Source organism: Lontra canadensis, unplaced genomic scaffold (genome assembly GCF_010015895.1).
Source record: "Lontra canadensis isolate GAN:19392208 unplaced genomic scaffold, GSC_riverotter_1.0 scaffold23, whole genome shotgun sequence".
Classification (NCBI taxonomy): Eukaryota; Metazoa; Chordata; class Mammalia; order Carnivora; family Mustelidae; genus Lontra; species Lontra canadensis.
Genome location: NW_022631017.1, coordinates 3,924,568 through 3,944,569, shown reverse-complemented (window position 1 = coordinate 3,944,569; position 20,002 = coordinate 3,924,568). Strand labels below are relative to the sequence as shown.

General features: G+C 35.3%; 1 protein-coding gene across 6 annotated transcripts in view; it reads right to left on the bottom strand.

The window, feature by feature from the left end:
* The window catches only part of SUPT3H (SPT3 homolog, SAGA and STAGA complex component), a 534,939-nt gene that overhangs the window by 258,818 nt on the left and 256,119 nt on the right, over positions 1 to 20,002 (bottom strand). For all 6 annotated transcript variants that reach the window (XR_004383209.1, XM_032862033.1, XM_032862030.1 and 3 more), the window contains exon 3: positions 11,713 to 11,797. Coding sequence is in view for 5 of the 6 variants with exons in the window: in XM_032862033.1 (XP_032717924.1) it covers positions 11,713 to 11,797 (85 nt within the window). In the remaining variant the exon portion in view is untranslated. The remainder of the gene's footprint in view (positions 1 to 11,712; positions 11,798 to 20,002) is intronic.

The following is a 20,002-nucleotide window of genomic DNA, read 5'->3' as shown; positions in this document are numbered from 1 at the left end:
GGGGAGTGATGTAACAGTATTGAATCTTGACTACTGTGGTATTTATAAGATTCTGTACATCTGTCACAGAGCTGAAAAACAACAAGAAAAAAACATGGATTTTGCCATATGTAATATAAGCAAAACACTTCAAATACAAAAAGTCAAAGTAGTAAGAAAACATAATACAGCACAATGTGTAGTTGCTGCGTTGTATTCTAAGTTAAGGAAGTATCAATATTTAAACAACTTTTTCCTATTATGTTTTCTTTTCCTTTGAAGAGCAGAAATGCATTGAAATGCACAAGCTCACAGGAGATGCAGAAGGGATGAAGCCAAAAAATCAGTAGCAGGAAGTTGTAAGAACTTAGAAGAGATGTGAGGTGGCTCATAACATGGCAGAGTTTGTATTTTATGTCCAGGCAAGTTACCTGCCAGCTAAAAGAAAAACAGCCAAAATTTTCAGAGGCGTCATAAGGGTATGTCATCTACAATATCCACTTTTCAAACAAAAATTACTAGGGATGCAAAGAAACAAAAGGAAAACTGAATAAACAGGGGTGTCGATGGTAATGGATTCCAATGTGATCCAAATATTGAATATAGAAGATAAAGACTTTCAAGGAGTTATTTTAAATGTATCCAAAGAATTAAAGGAGAGGAGACGCCAGTTAAGAGCTCCCATGCTTGCATTCACCCTCAGCAACAATAAAAAGTGGCCACCATCCACGGACAAAAGGGCCATGTGTGTGCTTTAGGATCCAGGTAGGAGACTGTGAAAGTCCAGCGCAGTCTGAGGCTGACAAGAGTTGTTTTGCAACTGATGCAGTGAACATGGTACTGGCTACAGACCCAGAAACAATCCTGTACCCCTGAAGGCTAGGTTACAGCCCTGTGTGGCCACCATTCCATTACCAGCCCCACACACCAAAGGATCTGGAAGGAGTCATGCCCACCTGTGGCTCAGATAGTAGAGACACAGCTCAGTCCCAGCTGTGGATCTTGAAATGGTCTGTGCACTGATTCTAACCCTCTTGGCCGCTGTCCAGAAGCCCCCACAGATAAGCCCACCAAACTTGGTCTTTCTGTGGATTCTGAAAGGGCTCTATAACTGGGCTCCAGTCCTTCCCGGCTGTTGTCTCAAGGAGTCCTGCTGGCACAAGAGCCAGGCAGGAAACATTTCTGTCTACAGACTGAAATCATAAATCAAGTATTTTTTTTTTCTGACCCCAATGGTAAGGAACTAGAAATCAATAATAGAAGGAAAACTGGAAAATTCTCAAATACGCAGAAATTAAACACACTCTTCTGAATAAACAATAGATCAAAGAAGAAATCAAAAGGGAAGAGAGAAAATAACTTGAGACAAAAACAAAAGCAGAACATACCAAAATTTTGGGATGCAGCAAAACCAGTTTAAGAGGGAAGTTTATAGCAATAAATGCCTATATTAAAAATAAAGAAAGATCCCAAATCACAACCTAACTTTATACCACAAGTATTAAAAAAAAAAAAAAAGAACAAACTAAGTCCAAAGATAGCAGAAGGAAATAATATAGATCAGGCAAAAATAAATGAAATAGAAACTAGAGACACGATAGAAAAAAAAAACCAAAAACCCAATGAAATGAGGAATTTTTTTGAAAATATAAACAGACTGAAAAATCTGTAGCTCAACTAATGAGGAAAGAAAAAGAGGACCAAGTAAACAAAATTATAAAAGAAACAGGAGAATTACAACTGGTATCACAGAAATGCAGATCATAAAAGGATGCTATGAGCATTACATGAAAACAAAATGGATAATCTAGATGAAATGGATAAATTTCTAGAAATATACAGAAATATAGAGTTTACCAAGACTGAACCATAAAGAAATGGAAAATCTGAACAGACCAATACTAAGAAATTGAAGCGGTAATCAAAATCTTCCAACAAAGAAAAGCCCAGGATCAGACAGTTACACTGGTAAATTCTACCAAGTATTTAAAGACAATCCCCAAATTCTTCCAAAAACTGAAGCAGAGGGAACTCTTCCAAACTCATTTCGTGAGGACAGCATTGAACTGACACCAAAGTCAGACACGGACACTACGAGAAAACCACAGGACAATGTATCTGATGAATACAGATTCAGAAATTCTCAATACAATTCTAGCAAACCAAATTCAAAAGTACATTAAAAAGACCATACACTATAATCAAGTGGAATTTTTCCCTGGGATCCAAGGTTGGTTCAATATACACAAATCAATAAGGATGATATGTTACTTAGAATGAAGCCTAGGACTCTCCTAATAGAGAAAAAACATTTCACGAAATTCAACACCCTTTTATGATAATAATTCTGAACATATTATGTAAAGCAGGAATATAACTCAATATAATAAAGGCCATATATGACAAGTCAATAGCTAGTATCAAGTCAAAGATCAAAAGTTTTTCTTTTAAAATCAGGAACAAGACAAGGATGCCCATTCTCACCACTCTTATTCAACATACTATTAGAAGCCCTACCCAGAAAAATTAGGCAGGAAAAAGAAATAAAAAAGTATTCCAATTTGAAAGGAAGATATAAAACTCTGTTTTGCAGATGACATGATGTCACATGTAGGAAATATAAAGAATCCACAAAAAAAACAATTAAAACCAATAAATTCAGTAAAGTTACAAAATACAAAGTCAAAATACAAAAGTCAGTTGCATTTCTATACACCAGAAATGAGCTATCTGAAAGAAAAATAAAGAAAAGAATCACATTTACTTTAGCATAAAAAAACATTTAAATTTAACTAATGAGATGAAATATCACTACACTGAAAACTGCACAATTTTAAGGAAAGCAATTAAAGACAACAAAAAAAATGGAAAGATATCTTGTGCTCACAGATTGAAAAATTAGTATTACTTAAATGTCCATATTACTCAAAGCCATCTATAGACTCAATGCCATCCTTATTAAAATTCCAATGGCATTTTTCACAGAGATAGAAAAGACAATGCTAAAATTTATATGGAACTACAAAAGACTCTGGATAACTGAAGCAATCTTGAGAAAAAGAAGAAAACATTCACAGTCTGATTTTGAACTATACTACAAAACTATAGTAATTAAAAACATGATACTGTCATAAAAATGCACACAAAGATGGATGATATAGAATTAAGATCCCAGAAATATACCTATGTACACACAGTGAACTAATATTTCATAAGGGAGCCAAGAATATTCAATGGAGAAAATAGTCTCTTTAATAAATGGTATTGGAAAACTGTATATCACATGTGAAAGAATGAAATTGGATCTTTATCTCACACTACTCACAAAAATTAACTCCAAATGGAATAAAGACTCAAGTGTAAGACTTGAAACCATAAAACTCTTAGAAGAAAACTTAAATGAAAAACTCCCTGACATTGGTCTGGGCAATGGTATTTTGGATAGGACAGTAGAAGCACAGCAAAAACCAAACAACTGAAGAGTACAACAAATTAAAAAGCTGCAGAGTGAAAATCACCATCAGTAAAAATGAAAAGGCATCCTATAAAATGGGAGAATATATTTGCAAACCATATATCTGATAAGTTAATACCCAAAATATTCAGGGATATATACAACTCCTTAGCAAGAAAAGAGTATTTTTTTTTTTTAAACTGCATAGAATGAGGGACAGGAGGCCTAAATTCTGGTTCCAATCCCAGCACTTAATAAGCCTGCGTCTTGGACGAGCTATTTCTCTATACATGGACATTCAAATTGGAACATATCCTCTGTTTTCCCCCTTGAGATTTAATGCCTGTCAAATAAAACGTGAACATAAAAGATGGTTGGCAAACTTACAATTGGGGAAGGATCTGAACAGACATTTTTCCAAAGAAGATACACAAATGGTCAAAAGGTAGATGAAAAGTGCTCAATATCACTTATCATTAGAGAAATTCAAATCAAAACCACAAGAAGATATTATCCATGCTAGAAGGACTATTATCAACAAGATGGGAAACTACAAGTGCTGGCAAGGATATGCAGAAAAGCAACCACTTGTGCACTGTTAGTAGCAAAGTAAATTGAGATAGCCACAATGGAAAACAGTAGGAAAGTTCTTAAGAAAATAATATTAAAACAAAACAAAACAAACCTGCCATAAGAGCCATCAATTCTACTTCTGGAGGTATATCCAAAAGAAATAAAATCTTTGAAAATATATCTGCACCACAATATACATTGCAGCATTATTTACCATTGTCAAGACACAGAAACCACCCAAATGTGGATCATGGATGAATGGATAAAGAAAATGTAGCACACGTGCACGTGTTTATGTGTAATGGACTACTGGCCACTGAAAAAACGCTTGCAATCCCTGCCATTTGTAGTAACATAAAATAAACCTTGAAATCATGCTAAGTGAAATAAGTGAGAAGGAGATCTCATTATACATAGAATCTAAAAAAACACCAAACTCACAGAAACAGAGAGTAGACTGGGGGCTGCCAGGTGCTCAGGGGTGGAAGAAATGGAACAATGTGGTTTAGAGTGTATGAATTTCCAAATATACAATGGATCAGTTCTGAGGACCTAATGCACAGCATGATGACTACAGCTAATGATACTGTATTGTATACATGAAAACTGTTAAGAGCATAGATATTAAATGTTTTCATCACTCATGCAAAAAATGTTAAATGTGAGGTGATGGATGTGTTAACTAACCCTAACATGGTCATCATTTCACAATATAAACACAGAAAATCATGTTATTGTACACCTTAAATTTATAAATGTTACATGTTAATTATATCTCAATAAACATGGAATAAAAGAATTAAAGGAAAAAACTAGTCTTAAGAGTTAAAATGGAGGTACCTGGGTGGCTCAGTTGGTTAAGTGGCTGCCCTTGGCTCAGGTTATGATCTCAGGGTCCTGGGATTGAGTCCCACATCGGGCTCCCTGCTCAGCGAGGAGTCTGCTTCTCCCGCTCCCTCTGCTCCCCCCTCCCCACTTGTGCGCTCTCTCTCTCTCTCTCTCTCTAATAAATAAATAAAATATTTTTGTAAAAAGAGTTAACATGTATAGAGAATTATCAGATGGCAGAAAACACATAGACCTACATATTTTGTCATGGTTGCAAATATACAATGCTAAGAAAGGACTAACTTTAAAAACATTTCTCTATTACTCTTTTCATCTGAAGAACTCATTCTAATACATGCCTTGATATGGCAGAAAAAAGCAAGATCTTCCTCTAGTAAGTGAGATTTAGTGAGATTTGGACAGGGTCAATCTTACAAACATAGATCAAAATTATTATCCAAATAATACACAGATTATTACATATATATGTAATAATAAGTCCTAAGCAAATTCTTCTTCATATATTGCAATGACCATCATGAAATAACTTCTATAAGTAACTTGGAACTTCTATATTTGAAATGAAAGAACAATATAAAAATGTGTCCATAGTTCAAAAAGGGATATTACAGCACAATAAGATATATTTTCACATAGTGTAATAGAGAATAAATACTATGATTAAAATGAAAAATACAACAAATTGACTAAATCGTAGATTAAAGACTACAGAAGAATCTGTGAAGTTAAAGATAAATCAGTAGAAACTACAAAGCCAAACAAAGTAACAGCTAAAGGGGAAAATTTAAAAAAAAAAATTTTAGAGGTTCTCAGAGATTTGTGAAACAATAGCAAATGGTTCAGCATACTTGTGACTGAAATTGAAGAATGAAAAACACAAGCAAAAAATATTGGCCAAAAACTTCTGCAAGTTGGCAGAAAACACTGGTTTCCAGATCCAGCAAGATCAGCAAACTAGCAAGAAAGATAATCATGAAGAAAGTCTGTCCTCCATACATCAAACTTCTAAGATCCAACAATAAAGAGAAAATCTTGAAATGATCCAGAGAATGGTAACATGTTACAAAAAAGGGATCAGATGAGTAACAGATGCCCTGCATCAGAAACCAGTGTATGCTGAGAAACACTAGAGTGGCACATTTGCACAGCTGGAAGGAAAAGATGAGCAACTAGAACTTCACATATAGAAAAGACAGACCTCAAGAAAAAAGGTGAAAATAGGTATGTTCAGATGTAGAAACTAAAGATAATTCATCACTGGCACACCTGTACTATTAAAAATTTCAGTGTTTTCAGGCTGAGGGAAATTATTTAAATGGCAACTCATACCTATAAGAACTATGTGGGTAAATGTAAAAGATTATACATACTTCCTTCTGTATTTTAATCGCTTTAAAAGACAGAGGACTCTTTAAAGGAAAAGCTACAAGACTGTGATGTGAAAATAAGAGTACATAAAGATTTGATACACTAAATAGTAAATGTCTGATCATATTTTTAAGGTAAAAGGACACACAGAGACACAGGAACAAAGGAGAGAATGCCACGTTAATATGGAGTCAGAGAAAAATAGATGCCAATGAAAATTCTATACCCAGTACTTTAAAATTTGTACTTCCTTTTAGTCTCCATGTTTTCTTTTTTAAAATTATTTTTTTTTTTAATTTAGATTTTAGGTAGTTAACATTCAACACAGTATTGGTTTCTCAAGTAGAATTCAGTGACTCGTTACTTACAGCAACACCCAGTGCACTTCATTCCAAGTGCTCTCCTTAATCCTCATCATTTATCTAGCCCATTCACCACCCACCTCCCTTCATCAACTCTCAGTTTGTTTTCTATCATTAAAAGTCTCTTATGGCTTCTTTCTCACTCTCTCTCTCTTTTTCTTCTTTTCCCCCTCCCATATGTTAATCTATTTTTTTTTTAAATTCCACATGTGGGTGAGATCATATATTTGTCTTTCTCCGACTAGTTATTTCACTTAGCATAAAACACTGGAGCTCCAGGGACGCCTGGATGGCTCAGTTGGTTAAGCAGCTGCCTTCAACTCAGGTCATGATCCCAGTGTTCTGGGATCGAGTCCCACATCAGGCTCCTTGCTCGGCAGGGAGCCTGCTTCTCCCTCTGCTTCTGCCTGCCTCTCTGTCTGCCTCTCTGCCTGTGCTCACTTGCTCTCTCTCTAACAAATAAATAAATAAAATCTTAGGAAAAAAACAAAAAAACAACAACACTGTAGCTCCATCCATGTCATTGTTGCAAAATGGCAAGATTTCATTTTCTTGATGGCTGAGTAATATTCATATATATATATATATATATGTATATATGTATATATATATATACCACATCTTCTTTATCCATTGATCAGTCAATGGACATTTGGGCTCTCTCCATAATTTGGCTATTGTTGATAATGCTACTCTAAACATCAGGGTGCATATACCCCTTTGAATCTGTATTTTCATATCCTTTGGGTAAATATCTAGTAACACAATTGCTGGATCATAGGGTAGTTATATTTTTAACATTTCAAGGAACCCTCATGTTGTTCTCCAGAATGGCTGGACCAGTTTGCATTCCTACCAATAGTGCAAGAGTGTTCCCCTTTCTCTGCAACCTTGCTAACACCTATTATTTCTTGTGTTGCTAATTTGAGCCAACCTGACAAGTGTTAAGATGGTATCTCATCGTGGTTTTGATTTGTATTTCCCTGATATGAGTGATGTTGAGCATCATCTCATGTGTCTGTTAGCCATCTAGATGTCATTTGTCATTGTCATGGAAAAGTGCCTATTCATGTCTTTTGCTCATTTCTTAACCGGATTATTTATTTTTGGGGTGTTGAGTTTGATAAGTTCTTGGTAGATTTTGGATACTAACCCTTTATCAGTTAAGCCATTTGCAAATATCTTCTCCCATTCTGTAGGCTGCCTTTTAGTTTTGTTGATTGTTTCCTTCACTGTGCAGAAGCTTTTTATCTTGATGAAGTCCCAATAGGTCATTTTTGCTTTTGTTTCCCTTGCCTGAGGTGACATATCTAGTAAGAAGATGCTATGGATGACGTTCAAAGAGGTTTCTAGGATTTTGATGTTTTCCGTCTCACATTTGGATCTTTAATCCATTTTGAATTTATTTTTGTGCATGGTTTAAGAAAATGGTCCAATGTCATTCTGCATGTTGCTGTACAGTTTTCTAACACTACTTGTTGAAAGACTTTTTTTTCCATTGGATATTCTTTCCTGCTTTGTCAAAGATTAGTTAACCATATAGTTGTGGGCCCATTTTTGGGTAGTCTATTCTATTCCATTGATCTATGTGTCTCTTTTTGTGCTAGTACCATTCTGTCTTAATGACTACAGCTTTGTAATATAGCTTGAAATCCAGAATCACAATGCCTCCAGTTTTGTTTTTCTTTTTTAGAATTGCTTGGCTATTTGGGGTCTTTTGTGGTTCCATACAAATTTTAGGATTGCTTGTTCTATCTGTGTGAAAAACGCTGGTCTTCTTTTGATGGGGATTGTATTAAATGTGTAGATTGCTTTGGGTAGCACAGACATTTTATCAATGTTTGTTCTTCCAATCCATGAGCACGGAACATTTTTCCATTTCTTTGTGTCCTCTTCAATTTCTTTAATAAGCGTTCTATAGTTTTCAGAGTGCAGATCTTTTATTCCTTTAGTTAGATTTATTCCTAGGTATCTTATTGTTTTGATGCAATTGCAAATTAGATCAATTCCTTGATTTCTTTTTCTGCTGCTTCATAACAGTTATACAGAAATGAAACAGATTTCTATGCATTGATTTTATATCCCACAACTTTGCTGAATTCATGTATGAGTTCTAGCAATTTTTGGTGGAGTCTTTCAGGTTTTCTGCATAGAGTATTATGTCATCTACAAATAGTGAAAGTTTGATTTCCCTTGCCAATGCAGCAAGGGAGGAAGTGTCCTTAACCTACAAGGAAAGACAGATCAGGTTCACAGCAGATTTGTTCACAAAGACTTGGCAGGCCAGAAAGGAGTGGAAGGAAATACATTCAAGATGATGAATGGGAAAAATATGCAGTCATGAATTCTTTATCCAGCAAGGCTATCACTGAAAATAGTAGGAGAGATAGAGTTTCCCAGACAAATAAAAACTAAAGGAGTTCATGACCACCAAACCAGCCCTCAAGAAATTTTAAGGGGGACTTTGAGTGGAGAAAAAAAGACCAAATGCAACAAAGACTAGAAAGGACAAGAAAACATCACTAGAAACACCAACGCTATAGATAACACAACGGCACTAAATTCATGTCTCTCAGAAATAATTCTGAATGTAAATGGACTTAATGCACCAATCAAAAGATATAGGGTATTAGAATGGATTAAAAAAAAGAAGATCCTTCTATATGCTGCCTACAAGAGGCTCATTTTAGACCTAGTCTCCATGTTTCTAATGAAAATTCTGTCTTGCAGGTCATTGTTCCCTTATGGTAATGAATCTGGGTGCCTTTAGGATTTATATTATGTCCTTTGTATTCAGCATTTTAACATGCATTTCTTTGGGTTTACCCTGCCTGGAGTTGGCTCAGTTCCTTGAATCTATAGATTTATGTATTTCAGTTTAAGATGTTCCATTTGCAGTAATAACAAAGATCAAATACAAAGGAATAAATGAAATAAATATGTGAAGCCTATAGAAGGTAAATGTTAAAACGCTCATGAAAGACAGAAAAGTGGTTTTCAAAAAAGGTAAAGACAATTCTCTTTTCTTAGATGGAGTCAACATTCTTAAGATGCAGTTTTCTCTAAAGTGATTTATAAATTCATGAAATTTCAATAAAGACACCGAAAAGGTATTTTATGGAGCTAGAAAAATCTAATACTAACATTCATATAAAAAAATAAACATACAGAAATAACCAGGAACACACAGAAAGAAAAATTTAGGAGTCTAGCTGTAACAATCTTTAAAATACACCATTAAAAGTTACATAATTTAAAATGTATTATCATATGCATAGAAAAATACAACACTGGCAATAAATATATAAATATAAATATAAAACCATAAATATAAAATATAAAACCATAAATAGATCTCAAATATACTTATTCAGGATATGATAAAGGAGGCATCTCAAATCATTAGGAAAAGCATAGGCTTTTTAATAAATGATGATGGTATAACTGGGTAGTCATTTGGATAAAAATAAAATTAGATCCACATCTCACATGATAACAAGAGTAAACTGCAAACGGATTAAGGACCTAAACATTAAAAAGGAAACCATACAAGTCCCAGAAGGCAACATGGGTGAATTCCTCTTTAAATTCGGTATAAAGTAAGTCTTTCTAACTATGTTTCAAAATTCTAAGACAATAAAAGGTTGATATATTTGGCTTTGTTGAAATTAAAATATTTGTATGCCTAAAAAAATCATAAAAACAAAGTCAAGAGATAACACACACACTGAAAGAATATATTTGTATCATATACTACATGGATTGATATCTCTAATATATATGGGACATAGGATCAAAACCCTAATGGACAAATGGGAAAAGGACATGACAGTGTAACTAATGGCCAACATTATAACAACTTAAGCAATACAAATAAATAATGATATAACAGCTGAATGATTTTAAGGTTAAATTTAAATATACATTAGTCCATACAAATATATATTAAAAACTGAATAAATAAATGGTGATAAAGGATAGATACTCCTTTAAGAATAATTGCAATTAAAAAATATAAAAAGGAAAGCAGGAAATAGAAAACCACTATTAGGCAAATACCAACAGTCATAACGGTCTCAGACAAGATGCACTGACAAATGGTAAAATAAATAGGCAAAAAGTTTTAGAGAAGGAAAATATTTGCAGAGTCACAAAATACCTCCCCCGCAAAAACATACCTCCCCCAAGTTATGTATTACAAAATGAAGAAACTTGTAATTTCATTATAGTGAAAAAATTCAGCATATATTCAACCTTAAACAATTTATCAAGGTTAAAATCATAAATAAAACATCAAGAACATGACCATGTTGATGTGACACACCAAAAAGGACCCATCACTTCCATGGTGTTCTTGGCAAAAATGTAGAGCCACGTTCTAATCATAAGAAAACATCAGACTGAAAGAAGAAGAACGTCTTATAAAACAACTCTCTGGCATGTTTAAAAAGGTGTAAAGGCCATAAAACAAGGAAAGATGGAGGAATTATCCTAGGAAAGGGCTGACTACAAAGACAAGGTAGCTAACTACATGTGTTACCCCAGACTGGATCCTGAGACAGGAAAGGAATATTAAAAAGAAAACTGATGGAAACTGAATAAGGTCGGTAATTTCTTTAAAAATATTATACCAACATTGTTTCCTGTTTTTGATAATTGTACTGTGGTTACAGTTAAGATGTTAACAGAGGAAGATGAAAGGTATCTGAGAATTCTATGTACTATTTGTGCAGCCCTTTTATAAGTCTAAAGTGCAATACAGGAAAGTTTTGAAAGCATTTTACAAAAACCGTCCTAATAGAGACAGAAAGCAATTCAGTGTTACCAGAGGGTCAGGGAAGCAGGGAAAGGACTAACTACCCAGGGGCACAAGAGAACTGTTTTGGATGTTGAAAATATTCTATATCACAATTGTGTTCATAGTCACAGGACAGTATTCAGTTGCCAAAACTCACTGAATTACGTACTTAGAGTGGTTAAATTTTGTTTTATGTAAATTACACCTCAATCCAGCAGACAAAATAAAAAATTTCATATATAAATACAATCTTTAAAAACACGTGTTGGGTTGCAATTGCAATATAAGCGGAATGGAGAAACATCAAGTAAGATTATACATGCTCTTACCAGATTAATTAACTGCGTGTGTACCACATCTTCTACCAAAAGTGCCGTTTCATGAAGAGGCCTCCTAGCATCACCTAAAGAAAACCTGTCCAAAAAAAAAAAAAATTAAGCATACCAATATTAAAGACTGTAAAACTAAGAAAGGCAAAAAGTGAAAGATATTGATTATCATAATCTGTTAATAAAGTACAAATTTTTCTCTCAAATAACAGAGTGGATGTACAATTCTCTATGGACAAAGAATTACATCTCTCCCAAACAAGCTACAACTTCCAAAGAGAATACAGTGTTAGCTATGCTATTTCTTGATCTCTGTAGTCATTTTTAAGGGCACTTACTCTTTCAAACGAAAAATATTAACAACTACTTCATAATATTGGCCACTAGAAAACCATGTTACTGTATCTAAAGTACTAATAAAGTAACATACTAATAGCCATTTTGAAAATTAAAAAAGCATGCAATGTAATTAAAATGAAAAGCTTCTTAGGAAAATGTATATAAATGCCATAATTTATCATTTCTAATTATATACAAGCAGATTGTCAAGAATGGATTATTGATCTTAAAAGTACTTTTCTCAAGTTTCATATGGTAGACCAGATGTGCAGAGAATCCCTTCCTGGTAAATGACATTTGAAAATGCACAATACTATATTAACAAATTAGTTTGCTTTAATCAGTTTGCTTTAACCAGCAGTGTCGGAGATAAAACAGAAGGCTGATAAGATGAGAAAATCAGTTTCCCTGGATACGAGAGCCCTGGAGCCAAAATTTATTCTGAAGGCATCTAATTATTCATAGTAGTCAATAATCTGGATTTCATCAAGTGTTGTATTCAAGATATAGCAAAGAATGCTGGGACCACAAGCAAGGCAGAAAATCAGTTTGAGGACCCAAATGCACAGTGATATCTGATATGTGTGAAAGCACTTTGCCTATCTTGCCTGAGGCTACTGGTGAAAAAACAAAAAATGTAATGCTGGTCTGAGGACAGACAAATGGAACAGAATAGAGAGCACAGAAATAAAAATTTACATTATGTACAACTGATTTTTGATAAGGGAACAACCAAGTTGTATGAGATAGTCTTTTCAACAACTGATGCACGGAAACAAGATATCCACATGCAAAAGAATGAAGCTGGATTCTAACCTTGTACCATATATGAAAATAAACTCAAAACAGATCAAAGACCTAAATTAAAAAGCTAAAACTATAAAACTCTTAAAATAAAACTGGGAAATCTTCATGACCTTGGATTTGGCAAAGGTTTCTTAACTATGACACCAAAATAACAGGCAACAAAAGAAAAAATAAATAAATTGGAATTCATCAAAATTACAAACCTTTCATACATCAAAGGACAAGACGGTGAAAAGACAACCCACAGAATAGGAAAATATTTGAAAATCATAGATGAATAACCAGAATATATTTATAAAACTCTTATAACACAACAATAAAGAAAAAAATCCCAATTTTAAAATGGGTTATAGAATTGAACAGATACGTCTCCAATGAAAATATACAAATAGCCAACGCAAATGAAAAGATCCTCATATAATCAGTCATTAGAGAAATGCAAATCAAAACCACATTGAGTTGCTACTTCAAACCCAGAAGAATGGCTATTACCAACAAAATGGAAAATACTAGCTAGGATACAGAGAAACTGGAAACACTGTACATTGCTGAAGAAAATGCAAAATGGTACAGCCACAGTGGAAAATAGTTGGGTGGTTCTGGAAAATGGTAAACACAGAATGAGTTTTTGACCTAGCAATTCCACTCCTGAGTATATACCTCCAAATAAAAATTGGAAACAAGGATTCAAACAGGTATGTGTACGCCAATGATCATAGTAGCTACATTATTCAGAATTGTCAAAAGGTAGAAATAACCAAAATCTCCATTAACCAATGAACAAACAAAATATATACATACAATGGAGTATTATTAGGCAATAAAAAGGAAAGAGGTTCTGATACATATTCCTGCATGAATGAACTTTAAAAACAGTATGCTAACTAAAATAAGCCAGACAAAAGTGACGGCTGTTGTATGCTGCGACTTATATGACTTATCTGGAATAAGAAAATTCATAGAGATAGAAAGGAGAGTAGAGGAACACAAAGAGATTGGAGAGTTTCTGCTTAATGTGTAGAGAGTTTGCCTGGGATGAAAGAACTTCTAAATAATAAACAGTGATGATGACAGCACATTTTGAATGTATTTAATATCAGAGAACTATATAGTTAAAAATAAGTAAAGAGGTAAATTTTAAGTTATGTATGTTTTACCACAGTAATTAATATGGATGAAAAAAATTAACCAGACTAGATTCAGCTATAAAGATAATTAGGGTTCAGAACAGCATATTTTAGGAAATTACCCATAACACATCGTGGATAATAACAAAATACCATGATCAATGTTGTGCCAAATATGATGATACTGTGGTGAAATGGATAAATTTCTAAAAGAAAAATACAAATGGTCAAAGCTGACTCAAGAAGAAATAAAAAACCTGAATAGTTTTATAAATTTTAAAGAAATTAAATCAGTAGTAACAAATCAAAACCCAAACAAAACCAAAGCAAACAAAAACAAACCACCTTACCTCATCTGTAATTTTGTACCCAACATGCAAAGAATAGATTATTCTAATTTGATACAACTTTTAAAAAGAACACAAAAAGACAGATACTCCCTAATTCATATATTTAGGCTAGTATAACCTGGGTTTCAAAAGTAAAAAAGGCAGAAAAGAAAGTAAAATTGCATATATATTTTACTCATGAACATAACAGAAAAAAATCATAATTAAAGGGCTTGAATAAAACAAAAGGTAGAATGAGGGAGAATTCACTTTCCCTCCTACCCTGCACTTATGACCTCTTGGGAGCTCTTCATGATCAATTAACAGAAAAAGAGAAGACTCAGGCCCTGGTTTACATACCATCCTGCATGATATGCAGGCACCATCCAAAAGTTAACAGCCTGGAGCACTGCAGTCCCCTTCTGGAACATCACTTAAATATAGCGGCGAAGGGAAATTCTCCCAATGGGAAGAACTCCCAATGGGAAAAATAGAACCCTGTCATCATTCAATGGGGCTCATGAACAAAGTGGTCATGGTGGGAGGGATGGAGGATATGCAGTGCCTAGTAACATGGACTTCCACTAATCAATGCGATCATTGTTATAGTCCCTGCTGAGTGCCCATCCGTCAGCAGCAAAGATCAACACTGAGTTTCTGAACTGGCTCCATTCCCCAGGGTGATCAGCCATCTTCCTTGCAATAAGGTGATTACATTAAGACCACTCCCATCCTGAAAATGAAAGGGTATGATTCTTACTAGAATAGACATTTACTCTGGATATGGATTTGTTGTCCCCACATGCAATGCCACTGCCAAAACTACCATCTGTGGACTTACAAAATGCCTATCTGGTGTCATGGTACTCCATACAGCAATGTTTGTGATCAAAAAACACTTTTCAGCAAAGGATGTGGTGTACTGGGTCAATGCTTAAAGAATTCACGAGCACTAGTCTTAACATGTTCCCCACCATTATGAAGGAGCTGGTTTGACAGAATGGTGGGAATGGCTTTTGAAAATCCAGTTACAATGCCAACTAGGTGGAAATACCTTGTAGAACTGGGACAAGGTTTTCCAGAACAATTACACATCCTGTGAATCAACATCCAATATATGGTGCTGTTTCTCCCACAAATAGGATTTCCAGAAATCAAGGAGTAGAACAGTAGTGGCAGCATACATTATTACCTATAAAGACCACCAGCAAAATTTTTGTTTCCAGTTCCCATGACCTTACGATTTGCTGGCCTTGAAGTCTTTTCCAGAGGGAGGAATCCTTTCACATTTATTCCATTGACACAACAATTATTCCATTGAAATGAAACTTTAAGACTATAGCTCAGTCAGTTTGGATTCTTCATGCTTCTGAGTCAACAAGCAAAGAGGGAGTTACTGTGCTAGCTGGGATGAGTGATGTTGACTACCAAGTGGAGACTGGACTGGTTCGCCACAGTGGAGGTAAGGAAGAGTATGTCTGGAATACAGGAGATCTCTGAGGCTACGTCTTAGTATTACCATGCCCTGTTATTAAAACCAATGGAAAATTACAACAACCCAAACCAGGAAAGGCTATTAATGACCCAGATCCTTCAAAAATGAAGGTTTGGGTCATTCCACCAGATGAGAAGCCACAACCGGCTGAGGTGCTTGCCGAAGGCAAAGAAAATACAGAATGGGTAGTAGAAAAGGGTAGTTACTTATACCACCTAGTCACATTACAAGTAATAAAAACAAGGACTGCAATCATTATTTCCTCATTTTGTTATAAAAACGTACGTGTGTGTGTGTGTGTGTGTGTGTGTGTGTGTGTGTGTGAGAGACTACTGGGCAAATATTATTGTTTCCTTCCCTTCCTTTTTCCCTTATCATGTAACATAAAATGTAATGGATAAATAACATAATATTTAAATATTATTAATTTTACATCATAGTAAATGTAAATACTTAAATTTAAGTTTAAATTTAAGAATTATCCTCATCTTCTGGGAAATGTGTTAACATATTTTCAGTTGTACAGTGGATAACTGTATCAAGTTTGGCAAAATTATGACCTTGTTATTGTCTTTATTTGGAGATCAAGAATAGTTTAAGGAGATGTATATGGGTGTCAAGGTGACATGGGGTAATGTTTAATTTTATATCTTAACCTGATTGGGCTAAGAGTACCTAAATATTTGGTTAAACATTTATCTGGACATGTCTGTGAAAGTATTTCTGAAGGAGATTAGTTGCTTGAGGCAAACTGCCCCCTCCAACATGGGTGGGCTTCATCCAATCTGTTGAAGGCCTGAAAAGAACAAAAGGCAGAGTAAGGGAGAAACACTCCCTCTGCCTATCTTCAAATTGGACCATCAGTCTTCCACTGTCTTTGAACTCAGACTGGGACTTACACCATCAGCTCTTTGCTTCTCAGGTTTTCATACTCTTTACTCCTCTGCTCCATTTTGGTTTTTGAATTTCACAATGTACATCTTTTTACTTTATATATTATTAACAAATTATTATGGTGGGTCACTATTTCTACTACTTTTGTCTTTTAGCCTTCGTACTAGATGTATAAATGATTTACTTACCACCAGTGAAACATTTGAGTACTATGAATTTAACTGGTGGGATTTGTACTTTTGTATGTTTTCCAGTTACTAATTATTATTCTTTCATTTCTGCTTGAAGGAGTCTCTTGAACATTTCTTTCAAAGCTAGTCTAATGGTCATGAACTCCTTCAACTTTTGCTTCTCTGGAAAGCTCTATTTCTCCTGCAGTTCCTAAGGACAACGTTGCCAAGTCAACTATTCTTGTTTGCCAATTGCTTTCTTTCAGCACTTTGATTATATCATGCCACTTCCTTTGGGTCTGCAAAGTTTCTGTGAAAAAAATTGCTAACAGTCTTGTGGGGGTTCCTTCATATATAACAAATTGATTGTGGGTTTTAAGATTCTTCCTTTGTCTTAACCATTGACAATTTAATTATGATGTGTCTCAGTTTGAGTTTCTGGATTCAACTGATTTGGAATTCTGTGGGCATCCTGAATATGAATATCTGTTTCTTTCCCTTGGTTATAAAATTTTTCAGCCATTATTTCTTCAAATAAGCTTTTTACCCCCTTTCCCTCTCTCTTCTCCTCTGGTACCCTTACAATACAAATATTGGCCTGATTGATGGCATCTTCAGTTAAAGTATCTTTACTCTTTTTTCTTTTTGCCCTCTGATTAGATGAATTCCACTGCTCTGTCTTAAGTTGACTCATTCTTTCTTAGGGTTCATCTAGTCTGCTATTAAATCCCTCTATTGAAATTTTCAGTTCAGTTATTATATTCTTTAACTCTATGATCTCTGCTTTGTATTTTTTAATATTTTCTACCTCTTTGTTAAAATTCTCACTTTATTAATGCACTGTCCTCTTGATTTCAGTGAGCACCTTTATGACCATTATTTTGAATTCTTTATCAGGTAAATCACTTATCTCAGATTCTTGGATTTTATCTTATAATTTTGGTTAGAACACATTTCTTTCTCTTTCTCAATTTCCCTTCATTCTCTGTTTTGATTTCTACGCATTAGATAAAATAGCCACCTCTCCCAGTCTGGACAGAATAGTCTTCTGTAGGGGATGAACCTTATTATTCAGCTCTAGTTCTTGGTTGTCTCTCTAAATATAACCTTCTTCATTCTTAGAGACTCCTAGTCACTTAGGTAGGCCAAGAACTATCAGTGTCCCATAGAAGAAGATCTCAGTCAGCACACTGATTTAGGCTGATAGGAAGCTGAACCCTGAAGCCATATATTTTAAAGTATTCAAAGAGCTTCCCTTAGGAAATGACTAGTAGATGTGTGTTTCTCTCTGTTCCTGCTGTGCTGAGCCCTGGGGTGATAGCTGGTTGAGAAGTATTTCCTTGCTTGCTAAGGTCCCATGGAAACAGCAATTCAAGATTTGTTGGCCACCACTGCCAGATCAAAAGATGCCTCCTTTAGGCAACAGGCACAAAATCTAAGTCACCAAATGTGTGCAAGAGCTCTTTGCAGGTTGATACTCTTGAATTAGATCTGGCTAGAGGGAGAATGCAGAGGGCTCCCCAGTCTGTGGGGAGGTTCACAACTAGCCCCTAGATATGTACTAAATTAGAAGCCTGACCCTTAATCAGTAGTTTTTAAGATATGCAAATAAGGCCTCTTTCTAGGAAAGATGAGAAATGGGCATTTCTAACTGCTGTCTCTGTGCTGACCCCTGGGGGAAAAAGTCAGTTAAAAACTTTATTTTGGGGGACCCAGAAATGCAAGCCCCAGTGGCCATCATAGCCAGCATGTCCTTTAGATGGCAGTCCCTACTGTGGTAATTATTTCACAATACATGCAAATACAACCTTAAACTTATACAGTGATGTATGTCAATTATTTCTCAATAAAAATGGGGAACAAAACCTGCAGCCTGAAGATCAGGCTTCTCATTTAGCACATGCCTGCGGTATTCCCTCTGCCCCACTGTGGTTCACCAGTATCTCCATGAAAGGAGCATAAGCACATATCTAGTCATCCAGCTTTTGTGACTGCCATCTAGAGGACACACACACAAAAAAAACCAACCCAAAGAGGTCTGCACCAAGATACAAGGTAAATAAGATGGCCAAAAGTAGTGATAAAGGAAGAATTTTAAAAGCAGCAAGAGAAAGGAAAGAAGTGACATACAAGGGAAACCCCATAAGGTTATCAGCAGGTTTTTCAGCAAAAATTTTGCAAGCCAGAAGGGAGCAGCATGATAAATTCCAAGGGCTAAAAGGAAAAAAATCTACAGCTAAGAATACTCTATCCAGCAAGGCTTTCATTCAGAATAGAAGGAGAGATAGAGGTTCCCAGAAAAACAAAAGTTAAAAGCAAACTAGCCATGCCCCTGTCACACATGCCATCGGCCTATGGGTCCCAAATTCACAGTCCAGCCGCCCTCCTGCCCTAGTGAGCATGCACGGCCTGCCACCTGCTCAATGCCAAGTCAACATGCCTTCACCTCAGATTGATGAGAACTCAAACTGACACTCTTTCCCTCAAATTCCACCCCTTGAGCTCATTTGTGCACAAAAATGGGCACAATTATAATAGCAGAACGAAGCAACCCAGTGACACTAATTTTATGGAATATATAATGGAGAAAAGGAGTATGCTAGGCTGAGAACATTTCCAACAAGCACATCAAAGGACAATACATAGAGCATGATTCTGGTTCCTAAAAGAAACAAACCCAGGAAAAATAAAACAAGGCAAAATCAGAGAGGGAGAAAACCATAAGAGACTCAAACAAACTGAGGATTGCTGGAGGAAAGGTGGGTGGGGGATGGGGTAACTGGGTGATGGGCATTAAGGAGGACACATGATGGAATGAGCACTGGGTGTTACATGCAACTGATGAATCACTGAACTCTACCTCTGTAAAAAGTAATACACTGTTAATTAATTGAATTTAAATTTTAAAAAAATGGAAACCTCCCCCCAAAAAATGCAAACAGGCATCTTTCTGGGAAAGGCTGGGAGACAGGCCTTTCTGTCTGCTGCCACTGAGCTGAGCCCTGGAGGAAGAGCCAAGGTGAGTCCTTGGGAGTCCTGGCAACCTAGTTATGAACTGTTCTTTTTTTGCTATCATCTTGTGGACAACACCCCACTGGCTTTCAGAGTTAGTTGCTATGGGAGCCCATC